This window comes from Salminus brasiliensis, chromosome 11 (genome assembly GCF_030463535.1).
Source record: "Salminus brasiliensis chromosome 11, fSalBra1.hap2, whole genome shotgun sequence".
NCBI lineage: Eukaryota > Metazoa > Chordata > Actinopteri > Characiformes > Bryconidae > Salminus > Salminus brasiliensis.
Genome location: NC_132888.1, coordinates 20,308,057 through 20,321,348, shown reverse-complemented (window position 1 = coordinate 20,321,348; position 13,292 = coordinate 20,308,057). Strand labels below are relative to the sequence as shown.

Genomic DNA, 13,292 nt, shown 5'->3' with positions numbered 1-13,292 from the left:
TAAAAAAAACCGAGACGGTGGCTGGCTCAACATGTGTAGGAGAAGACGCGCTAGTCTTCTTATGAACGGGGAATGGGCAATTGGCATTTCAAATTGGGTAGAAATTGGGGATAAAAATGAAAAGAAATTGTTTTTAAAAAATACTACTGAATAGCAATCCAGTATACATGCAGGACAGTGTATTCAGTGTTCGGTGTCATCACGTTTTTATTTGTTTTCCTTCTATTCTGATGGTTGGACAAGCTCTGCTACCAGACATGTGACTGAGAATGTTGTGCAGCAAGGTTCTGCTTGCTTTTAATGGAATATTGACGGAGGCTTTGTTGACAATCTGCTGTCATTTACAAAACAGCACCACACAAAATGAAGAAATGTCTCATCTCATAAAAAAAGGAACTATTTGAAAAGCCCTAATTGTCTACCTGTGAGAACCGTCCGTGTCTCGGGGCTGTCGATGTGTCTGGCCTTTCATACAGCTACAAAAGACGTCAGTAAAATGTATGTTTTTGAGCATTAAGGTATGTATTGTTGTGCATTGAGTATGTGAGTGTAATCTCTGCTTATGCAGCAGTTCCATTTGATTGCGTTTCTTTAGGGAATACATCATGGACTTTTTACAATATTCTTTTGGGAATGCGTGATCAGAATAATAATTTATTTATTAAAAAACAATCCATTACAATTGATTTTAATGAACGACAATGAGTACTGATGCTGCTGCTCACATATTTTACAAATGTTTATGTATTAGATATTTACATAGAAAATGTATAACAGGATATTTTTTTGATGGTAGATGCTTTGTAGATGATGATCAACATCGCAAATTACTTAAAATTCAAATATCTAATAAATGCAGTTGAACTCTTTAAATTGCATGTGTTAAATGTAATAGATTTGAGTGTGTGAGCATCAGTAATTGATCTGTAAAGACCATGGCTGCATAGTATAGGAAAAAAAACTGATACTGCAATATTTTTTTATAATTTTTTGTGATATTAAAAAATACAGGGATTTTCTTCAGATATTACCAGAAATCAGTGGTTTAAGATGGCATGATGTAAATAATGCACCCTGTGTATCCAAGTTTGGAGTAAAATAAATGATATTCGGCAGATATGATCTGCCTCTGGTAGATATGTCAAAGAGAATCAGTGGGACTTTTGTATAAAGCTTTTTTTATCAAGCACTAAAAAGTTGAAAAAACTAATTTGTAATTGTGACTATATAGAAACCAACAAAAAAATCCCAAGTTGATGCAACCTAATTTTTCCCTTTTTTTAAAAAAAATTATAGTTTATTGAATACTTACTATTGTACATTACTTGACAAACATACCTGGAATTGCCACCTGTTTTCATTTGTGTGCTCAGTGTCTGCATTAAAACCTACCTCAAGGTATACCACCCATGGCATAACCAGCGTAGCCACTAACAGGTCAGCCACAGCCAAGCTGACGATCAGGTAGTTAGTGGTGGTCTGCAGGGCTTTCTCTCTGGACACAGCCATGCAGACAAGCACGTTGCCAAAGACGATGACGAAGATGAGCAGGGTGAGGAGCATGGCGTAGTAATTGTACTGGTGCCTCCTGCCACCATCTGTAGCATTGAAGCCGTGCAAGCCATCTTCCAAGAAGCTCTCGTTATAGGCATTTTCTCTGAAGGTTTCCATCAGCTGTGAGGGACCAAGGCCCAAAAGAGGCCCTAAAAGCACAGAAAGAAGGTGTTTATAGTGGGACCACTAAAAGTATGTTCATGTTTCTTAGTGTTTGGTGCTACTGGGTTTGCTAAATGTGAACTAGGAAAATACTATACTCTCAAACTAATGGCACCAATAGTCCTGGCCTTTTTTGCAATGTCAAAAGAAAAACTAAAAGCTTTAATCAGAATTGATCATTGGATAATTCCTAAATAATTTGTAAACAAGATGTTTATAGTAACAGGTGTAACAGATAAATGTTACAGATCTCCACATACTGTAAAGGTTCAATGTCTATTTTTTAAATAATTTTTATTTATTTTTTCCTCAAAAAGAAAGGTTCCTAATTGGTTCTTATCTATGGTGGTTTCAGTTCATATGTGGTCACGTGACATATTGTGAATAATATGTGATCAAATGGGGACACAGTGTGAATGATATTCAAGGTTCAAAGTACAGGGGGTCCCGAGGAGTTCTGAGACCTTCTAATTAACCTATTGAGACCTACTAATCAAAATTCTCAGGTTTGATCCCCGGTGATGCCTCAACCATCTGTGACCAGGTGTCCCAAACAGCACAACTGGCCTTGCTTTCTCAGGGTTGATAGAACAGCCTTCCCTCTGCCATTATCATGCCTCTATCACTTGGTGTGGCAGACTGGGGTTCAGTCAGGCCAACAAACCTGCTAGTGCAATGGCCAACATAACATGCTACTCCAATAAGAATCCTTGGGCAAGACTCCAACAAAAAGATGGGGTGGGTGACTTCATGTGACTCAGAAAAAGCACATGCTTTTCAATTCTGGCAGAACATTTTCTCCATAGTCTGAACCCTGTAGCTGCTCTTTATTCTGGATGAACAGACCAATAGAAATGCTCTAAATTACTTAAACTATTATTTTACATTGATGTCCATTCAAAGTTTGATCACGTTTTTCCTCCTGTAAAGTCACCATTTTGGAGATACATGTTTTTCACTGGACAGCAACGATATAAAGACATTTTAGTGTCCATTATGGAGAAATAGACAATTCAATATAAACTTTAAAAACTAGTTGCAGCGCTGATACGCCTCAGGGTGCCACTTTACCGATTTAGTTCCCCTTTTGTTATTTACAAACTATAACTATGACCAAGATACCTTTTTACCTATTTTACAAATCAGACACACAGGGTGGAATCACCAAAAGAGCCATAAATCTAAGGTAGTTTTTTCCACTTTTTTTTATGTCACTTAGGTATTTGATGCAATCTGTAGCGTATTAGGCAGCAACATGTAAACAGTGAACACACACTCTCACATAGGTCTTATTTTTATGTAGGACACATAGTCTACCATATATTCTCCACACTATTTCATTCCCCGAATGGTAATGTCCATATCATCACAGTTCGGAACAAATACATGTATCACCATTTATTATTATATAACAATTTTTTAAAGCTTGAGACCATGTCAGAGATAGCAATCTGTAACCAGTAACAGGTTTAAAATCCAATCACTGAATTAAAAATGTCAAAATAACTTGGAAAAGCTAACTTGGAAAAGAATATCACTGTCTAATGCAAATGATGCCTTTAAGCAGTAAATATTATCTCAGCTTACAAAGGCTCCACTCGAATTTAAAGAAAGAAAGAAGGTAAGAAGGTAAGAAGGTAAGAAAATCACCTTTGGATCCATGTAGATGAGCTAGCACTGCTGTATGATTAGCTGACTTGTTGTGTTACCTAAACCTTTCTCTTTGTTCCTAAACAAATGTACATGTGATTCTGTGTAATATTTTTGGACTAGTCGCATTAATCACATATATCCTCACAGACACAAAAAAAAAACAACCCTAAAATACATTTTTAGTTCCTTACATAATCTAAGCTGCCCGTTACACTGCCCTGCTGCAAAAATCAGCATACACCAGTGAACCAGACCAGCCCCAGACCAGCATAAACCTGGTTTCCACGATTTGGCAACACTTCACTTGGATGGTCTATTACAGATGTCTCGTAGATGGTAACCTGCTATTTGTCTAACATTCAACTGAAGAAAGTTGAATGTAAATGATTGCCTATTGAATGTAACCCTACACCTAACCCTAACCCTAACCTTTCCCCTTAAATCTAACCCTACACCTAACCCTAATACCGCAATCTTACCCCCTTTCGTGAGAAGGGAACTCCCTACTAATATGTGAAATTATGTTAAGTTACATCACAGTATCTTACAATGTGTTATGGTGTGTTATGTTAGGTTGTTATGTTACATTATGTAACAGTATGTTATGGTGTTGTATGTTACCTTACCATACATTAAGGTATGTTATGTTACATTGTGTTATGACGTTACATTACATTTTTACATTATGGTATGGTATATTACCTTATAATATGGTATGTTATGTTACATTATGGTATGTTACACTGTTATGGTATGTTACATTATGTTTTATTACAGTATGTTACATTACTGTATTTTAGATTATGTTACGTATGTTACATTATGTTATGTAACATTTATATTAACATGTTGTGTTATGTTACTTTAATATAGTAATTATTTGGATTATGTTATAGTCGACAATGTAATTCTGGGTGAGATGAAATTGACATTAAAAATGTGAACAAAGTCAATGAATAAATAATGATGTGAGAAAATCATAAATGAAAAATAAAAAATACATCATGTGAAAAGATTTGTCTGTAAGGGTAGGAAAAAAATATTTAACTAGTACACTTAAGATGCTTCGCAGATACTTGACTTATGTTTGTATTTTTTATTCAACTAAAATGTAAACTGTTAAATTCACTTTAATTCCCCCTAACCCTAAACTGGTCCTAACCCAATCCTTAACTTTAACCTTAATTCAAAACCTAACCCTTGCCCTGGTTCTAAACCTATTTCTTATCCTATTTCAAATACCGTTTGAGAATCAACTGAGTTTCACTAGATAGTTTGCTGGAAATCTATGGGGGGATAAAGTGTGCTGTCCAAATAAAGTGAGGGAAAAAAACGTTAAATATAAATTCATTCTTCAGATATCTGATTTGGGAAAGAGCTTCTTTAAAGAATGATCTATTGAAAAGTTCTTCAAGGAATGAAAAGTCTTTCTTCTATATAAAAAACCCTCTTGGTGGCTTTTTTTAAAGTGTGTAGGATGGAGCACTCTGACCAAGCATTCAATCTCCATTTGGCTTAAATATCTACAGCCTTTGCTCCCAGTCTTTGTTCTGTTTCGGTTCGCTTCTCTGTTTATGGAAGACTGGCTCTCACATGTTGTTCTCATTGTTCTTTTAAAGCTTGTTTGAGCTGTGCATGTACCTTGACTAACTGGGACAGAAGTCTCCTCCCTGCCTACTGCACTCCCTGTACCATGTCCAAGAAACGCAGGCAAAAACAAGGCTCCCCCATATGCGCCATATGCTAAATAATAGGACTGTGCAATGAGAGCCTGGCTGTTTCATAACTGTCTCAACAAAGCAAGTACATTGCACAGTGTGTCTGAAGACAGTTTTATTAAATAGCGGGGGATAATTAATATACAGTACACACTTATGGATCATGTGCAGTCAAGCAAAATTGCTACATGTGTTAGCTCAGCAAGTATTATCTTCATAATTAAGAAATGGAAGGTGGAAAATCACAGGAGGGTGGAAAATGAAGGGTGGCCCACAACAGGCCAAATCCATGCCAGTTTCAGTCTTAAATAACTGCATTTATTTCATTGTACTATTTCTAAGATGAGCCTGGACAGTATTTAGAACAATGATAACTGTCTGGGGAAAAAACAATATTCTCTTGATCCAAATTCAGTTATGAAGCACCTCACTAAAGCCTTAATTTTTTCTCATGGTAATATAATAACCAACAGAGCTAGTTTCTACTATTACTGCTCATTATTGAACACTCCAATAAAACTTTAATTATCCCTGAAAAGCAACTGCTCGCTGTCAAACATTCATACATGAATATTAAAAGTATATTCAAAAAACACACCATCAACATGATGCCATACAGCTGTTGTCACCCAATATGGAGTCTGCTGATGCTAATTTCCAGAGGTGCACGGCATTATGTGAGCACCAGGTGTACACTATGCCTGATTGTTTTGTACCCCACCCCCTATCTTGGTCTGCACTCCCATTGCACTCAAAAATGTTGGGACTTAGCACACTTGTGTAATCACAATGTGACTTTTTTACGTGTTTAAGAAAAGCGCTCTCACACAGTACAACTGCACTGCAAACACTTGACCTCTGCCACAGACTATAGTGAACCATTTGCCACCATAACACCATGTTTGTTTAATGGAACAGTCGCATCACTGACATTATATTCAACCTAAGTGCTGCAACTAACGGCTATCTTGATGGTCTAATAGTTGATTATTAAATTATTATGAATTGCTGCATTACTAAATAACTTGGATTTAGCTTGAGGTTGTTTTGTGCAATTGCTAATGAACAATGGAGACATTTTTTCCTTATGTTTTTTATATCAACAATAAATATCTAATAAAATAATATAATTATAATATGTACTAGAATTAAAGAGGAGACATGTGAGACACTTATTTAAGCTTTTGATTGAAAGTATCTTACGCCCTGAACCGTTCCCAGTTAGCACGAGAATCAGTGATTAAATTATTCGCTATTTGACTTAGACGCGTACTGGGCCCGACTCCACCTCTTCAAGTGGGAATTTGGGGGAAAATGAGCTCCAACAGCTTTAAAGTCCTTAGCCAGAAAAGAAGCCACTAAAAGGCCTCATGCTAAATATTCCTTTTTCCTATTTTGTAGAGTCCATTGATCACAGAACAATGGACAAGAAACGGCACTGAACCCCAACAATCTTTGAGTAAGGAGTTACAATTTGCTGCAGCTGTTTTATCTTCAAGAAAATTAATGGGCACTCTCAACAAGAGCACAATAGAAGGTATAGAGAATGTCCTTCTTTACCCCCAAAGAGTTTAGCTTCCTTAAAAAGAACTGCCTCATAGTGCCTTCTTATCACACTTAAGTCTGTCATCAGAAATCATGCCCAAATGCTTAAACTGATGCAATCTTTCTGGACATTAGAGAAACTTTCACGCATTTCCTTTGCTTTAGTAATAAAACCAAAGCAATTTTACAGGCTCTACAGATTTTACTGTAACTAACTGTAGATCAGAATGATTACTAAAGAATACCAAAGATCATGAGGCTGCACAAGATTTGTTATGCCACATTAGGCTGTATACTGTAGTATTTTCCAGTTGGCTTCTATCGAAAGACATATTGTCCAATTTTATGCATGGAAACACTTGGCTTTCCCCATCTGTGTTCTAGGATACACACACAGAACAGTGCATTTGTTTAGGTAAAACAAGACCTCCAACAGGGAAGCAACTGACTCGTGTAATCCACTCTGGACATTTAGCCCAAGGTAAGAAACGCAGTCCCACATTAGAGTCAAGTTTTTTCAACCAGACCGAAAAAAAAGATCCAAAGGCTCGGCCTGCAGGCAAAAAGCACTTATCTTCACTCTCTGTCTTACGTGAAAGACATCTTTACGCTCGGTAGACACAATTATGTGAATGGGCCACATGCATCCATTCACATAATAAATTGATTTGTCAGTTTATGGATGCTTTTCACCCATACAGCACCCTGGGCAATGACTGAACCACAATGATTGCCACAAAGATGCAAATGGAAGACTAAGATGCTCTTGCTAAGATGATCTTTTCATGTTAATGTGAAAAGTCTAGTCCCTGGGCAATGCTATCTATATGTCTTCAATGCATTTAAACTTGCAGACAATGATCTGTGTGGTGTTTCCAACTCCTCTTACTGAGTTTAGCCCACTGACAGCTTTGCAGACGCCATCTAGATAAACCCCTTTAGCAATTCATGAAGAGGCGACTTTCCCTCCTTATCACTTCCAGTAGTTCTGGGGTCATCTTCAGAAAGAATATCATTATCAAAGAAAACTAAACCAATGTTAGGCTTTGAGATGTGTTTTGTAAGCCCAAGAACAATGTCATCCTCCAGTACCTCTCATAGCATTTCTGCAGACATTGTGAAAGTCTTTTTACATTTATAAGAATGAGATGGGCCTTATGAAAAACACCAATGTGTAAAACACACCAATATGACCAAGTTAGCATTAGCATGATAATTTAACCTGAATTTGAGGCCTTCTGTAGAGTTATGAATGCAGCTAAATGAACTGCTGCATTAGTGCTGTGAATATCTCATTAAAATCAATGTGAAATATCAGTCAACTGTAGACATTTGTCTGATTCTACTTTTTTTAAAGCACTTGCTATCTGCTAGCATACTCTAGTTAGCACTTTTACAAAGATAATGAATGTAATGCAGCTCCAAATTTCACAAGTGCAAGTGTCCACGCAGAAACTTTAAACTGTTGCCATGTTCATTGGAGGTTCCAGACCATTTAAACTGGGGGACCAGGCTGAGGCCAATTACGTTTTATTTTATCATGCATTATAGACAATAAGAGACGAACACCAGTGTTCAAACAGAATTGAACACTTCTATAGATTCTCATCTTTCATTTAAACAGCTCAACAAATCACAATGAGGAAAAGTCGGACCCTGGTCACACTGGAAAATGTGTCTTTACACTGGTGACTCACACCTTATTTGGGGGCTCCATGGCAGCAGGCTTGTTGTCACAGGGGCACTGGGCTCCCCCTCCCCTAGAACTGTCTCTGGCCTCACCCAGAACCACCCCTGAGCTTAACTCAAGCTGATTGGCGTCTGACTATGGCGAGTGGTCATCACACACAGGAGTTAGAAAACCTGGAAGAAAGAGCTAAAGTGTTTTCCTCTGTCTTGGGTTGGGCTTCAACTTTGAGTGTATATAATATAGCCCAAGTGGGACAAATTGAAACATTCTCCCTAATTCATGCTTTTTATTTGTTATTATTGTATTTATTTTAGACAGTTTTCTAGCCAATTATGATCGGAAGGCTAGCAATGTTTTTTTTTTGTTGTTGTTTTTTTGTATCAGTTGTATAGAAAAATATGAGTGATTGCTTATCACACTACAAGCTGTAGCAGTTACCTTAGGGGGACTATACAACACTAGATGGAACACACTGTGACTGTCTGTTCAAAATAGATGACAAAGAGTCAAATAAAAAAAAGAAACCTTTAGCTGCATTGATTTACATATTTCACACTTCATTATTTTGGGGACACTGAAATGAATCACTGTACTCATGAGCATGAAAATCATACAGACAATCTTACAGATCGAAGTCTTGTCAGTCTATCTCACCTCTACTTAAATGGAAACACATCAGTAGATTCTCTTTTTCTGTTAGGTAGGAGTAAATGTAGATGCTTTTTCCAGAAGATAGAGAAACAGAGAGGGGGGCGGCAGTGATAAAACAGGCCAGTGTCATTTAAAGCCTTTTTCCTCAATGCAGCAGGTGACCTTGACACCATGCTTTACAGACTAGTTGGTAATGTGTACTTGCATTAGCTTCTTACTGCGAGGGAGGAAGCAAAATCGAGATTGCCAAGATGAGATACAAGCCCTGTGTGTTTGCTGAACAGCAGCAGGGCATGTTCAGTGGCCAAACGAGCTTGTCACTGAATCGACCTGGGGTTAAGGAGGGCAGGCTGTAGTGTTGCTTCAACGCTGTAAACTTATGAATTAATTATGGGAACCCACTCCAGTGGAGCCCAAGATAATAATCAGGCTAAATACTGTGTCTGTAGAATATTATCCATTATTTAGTTAATAAAATACTCTCACATGAATTGATGGCAATACATATATACATACATGTAGGCATATTTCTTTTTAACACAATTCACACATTTACCAGTTTTAAGTTATTGATTTATGCCACTATTGATGTGCTAAAATAGAATCTATCAAGGATCTTTTTAACAAAAAACACTAGTTAAAATCCAATCTAAACATTATGTAGAAATAATAACTTATCAGTGTGAGCAGTGTATTCTATTTGTATTTTTCTCTGGGATTTTTGTGTGACTTCTGTAAATATTTCATGATCAATGGCAAATCTACATGATATTTTGACACAACTGCCATATTCAAATTATGTCAAAAAGTGTAAAACATAAAAAATGAAGAAAAAAGGTAGTGTGTATATATAATAGTTGTATCAATAAGATATTAATGTAATATATAATGACTATATAATGTGTGTGTATATATATAATTTATATATGCATATCTTTAAGCAGCTGAGAATATCAATATCAATACATGAATACACAAATATACATATATATTGTGTATTAATATTCTCAGCTGCTTTCTTATATGCATGCATGTATGAATGCATGTGTATTTATATAACTTAAAAATGCCCTATATAGCTGTAATAGTACAACTATTATATATACTGCTAATGTATCTCTGTATATGTGTGTGTGTGTGTGTGTGTGTGTGTGTGTGTGTGTATATATATATATATATATATATATATATATATATATATATATATATATATATATATATATATATAGCACCAGCACCATAACAGCCCTATTTTACCAGTACATCATTTTTATAGTCAGCAGGAAAGTTGACTCCTGTATCCCACAGAACGGATGCTATGTGTTCTGGACATTAAACATCCTTGACCATTGCTCTCATATCTTTTCATGTAGATGATTCGCCTCACGGTTTCTAAATGGAGCACTGTGTGCAACACTCTTAGTAACTGCATAGATGTGTGAGAAGTAGCTGCTTGGAAGAAAGCCCATCCAGAGCCCTACATGCAGTACGGAATATGATGCTCATCTGTCCTATTTAGAAGGAGTCTTAAAAACAAGCTCTTTAGGAAACAGCAGTGCTTCTTCGGGAGAACAGGAGACGGGGTCTGGAAGTTAAAATTGGTTTGGTTATTGCATTATAATAGCTCATTCATGCTGCCTGAAAATAGCCAGTGCTGAGGACAAACTACAAATGAAACAGGATACAGGACACCAGCACTGTCCTTCCCCTGCGCTCTCTCTCTCTCTCTCTCTCTCTCTCTCTCTCTCTCTCTCTCTCTCTCTCTCAAAACACCCTCACATATGCACACACAGACATCACGCGCGCACGCATTCTCATCATATGCACACACACACATCTTTCATCTTTCGTGAAACAGGAAAGTGACCAACTGCTTTCTTGTAACTTTGCCCAATGACCAGAACGCACAGCAATAACCCCACAAACACTGTCCCTGTGCGCACAAACACACATAAAGCAAACACTGGGGCGACCGAGTAAACATTTTCAGTAAGTTTACATTCAGATCCATATCATTTCTGATCATCAGAGGACCGAGCAGCGCGTTTACGCACCTTTACCGCTTAAGTTTCATTAAAGGAGAAGAAGCAGTCAGTGGTGAGCCGTTTACATCCAGCGCTCTTCCGTCGTTGCGCCTGTCCATGTGTCTGGAACAGCTGGAACTCTCGCTTCTCGCTCCTTCTCTCACTCGCTCCTCGCTGCGTGCCGCGCTGATCCACTAGCGGCGAGGCTGCACTCCAACGAAAACGACCCCTTCCAAAAAAGGCAAATCATTCTGGTCCACAGATAACCCGTGCGTAAACGAGCTCTTCCCGTGGCAGCCGCGGGTTCGCATCGCTGACTGCTGAAGCACTCATGGTCGCTCCGGAGCGAAGCCTACATCTGCGCAACGTGCGCCAGTAGCCACGTCCCGCGCCGGAGCCGTTGAGTGCGCGTTTACGCACCCGGTAACCTTCACAGGCTACCCAGGAGATTGAAGAGGTGGGGGGAGACAAGGCGGGGCTACTGAATAAACATGACTGTGGATGTAAGAGAAAGACTCATGCGTCTTGGGTAATGTAAAAATGATAAACACCTATCATCACCATTACTCATCCATCAGCATCAGCATCCCAACAAACTGAAGTTCTATTATTAGATAAATGCTGTATCGTGTTACCAGATTTTGCCAGCTGACATTAGTGTCATGTTACTGGATTTCTACAAACACGCCGCATGGCGCACCAGAGCCACACTCTGACTGGGTTTCCTTTTTATTCCTCCTGGGAAACAGAGGTGGATGCTCCCCGTCCTCTGTGTGTTGATGGAGACCGTAATGTAAAATCCTAGCTCACATGCAAAACCTCCTTCTTCATCTTAAATCTTCTCACAAGATTTAAGTTGTTTGCATATACAGTCAAGTAACACGGCCTGAGCTTTAAGATCTTGCCAAGTGCTCCACTGGCTCCAACCCAACTCACAACACATAAGCGAACATTTGAGGACCAAACTGTGGACCAGTTAAGTACCACTCCGCCACCCTTACCCAGCATATAACCTTTAAAATAAAGATGCTACAAATGGGACTTTGAACCTTTGAGAATATGTTTGTAATGGAGATGTGATGTGAGTGTGAAGAACCTTTAAAGCAATGAAGAACACTGAACCCCAGATTGTGTTATTCAGTTCAGTTCTCAGCCCCAATGCAGAAACCAATATGAATGACTGGGTAACAATTTTCTCACAGTTTCTCAGATTTTGTGGCATCCCACAGGGTTTGGTTTTAGGGTTTATTTAGCTGATGCCAACCAATTGAGGCAAGTATTAAGAACTCGGCCCTGTTGAGGCTATAAGCTGCAAGCCACTCTCTCCAAACCCTTGACTAACACCTTAGTAGAAACTAAGCTAATCTTACCTTCCTGGTTGTGGTGTTTGCGACATCTAGCTTTAACCTGTGGAGCTATTGGTGGTTTCCCCTCAAGCTTTAGGAGCCTACTTGGAAGCTAAATGTGGCTTCTAGCCAAAAGAAGCAAGCTGTTATATCTGGTTTAGTCTGGTAGAGATCATGCCATGTTCAGTTCAGGCCATGGCTGACCCGTGCTTGGATTGTAATCTTGTCCATCTCCAGGGGCAGGAACATTTTGGTGGCTTAGAAGTGAGGTCAGACAGATCATATTACATAAGCCTTGAACCAAGACATGCTTCTTGGTCAGTGATGCACAGGCCACTATGACAGGAATGAGATCTTATCGTCCTATCAGACTAACCCAGTATAGTGCATTTTCATTCCTGACACTGATGTCCTATCTACAGGTGCTACAGCCCTGTAGAAACTACCTGCCTCTGACCCACCCTGTGCTGTATGGCTTCATGCTTGTGGTGGATGCTATCACCTATCTGGCTTCTTTTATAGCTTGATAGGGGGCTACCACACTGGGGGCTGTTAAACTGACCTTGACTCCTTTAGAACTGTATATCCCTTCCCCCATAGTCTCAGGGGCAAATGTACATACGTGAGGTGCAGTTCAAACATCACTTGTACAGCCGCAACACGTGCTGGCACAGTTTCTGAAATTAATGTTCAATTTATTAAGGCTTTAGCTAATCATGCAAACTGCACAGTGAATCAACTACTTATCATGCTGTGAAGAAAAATGGTGCAAACTGTTTGGGGGCAACCTGACCTGACTATAAAAAGAGACTGACCATGATTTGGCTCTGAAGCTAAGGTCCATGTTTGACCATTTCACAGTTGTTTCAAACTGACTTCATCTGGAGTGAAATTGCTATGCTATAAATAAAAAGAAAATAAAGGTGAGTGATTTGTTTGAGGGCTCACT

The 13,292-nt window shown here is 38.5% G+C and overlaps 1 protein-coding gene across 1 annotated transcript in view; it reads right to left on the bottom strand.

Moving 5' to 3' along the window:
• Positions 1–11,261, bottom strand: part of drd2a (dopamine receptor D2a) — a 32,676-nt gene extending 21,415 nt beyond the window's left edge. The window contains exons 1-2 of the mRNA XM_072692131.1: positions 11,028–11,261; positions 1,393–1,703 (exon numbers count right to left, since the gene is read on the bottom strand). Of these exons, the coding sequence (XP_072548232.1) occupies positions 1,393–1,671 (279 nt within the window). The 5' untranslated portion in view covers positions 1,672–1,703; positions 11,028–11,261. The remainder of the gene's footprint in view (positions 1–1,392; positions 1,704–11,027) is intronic.
• Between the last annotated feature and the right edge of the window lie 2,031 nt (positions 11,262–13,292).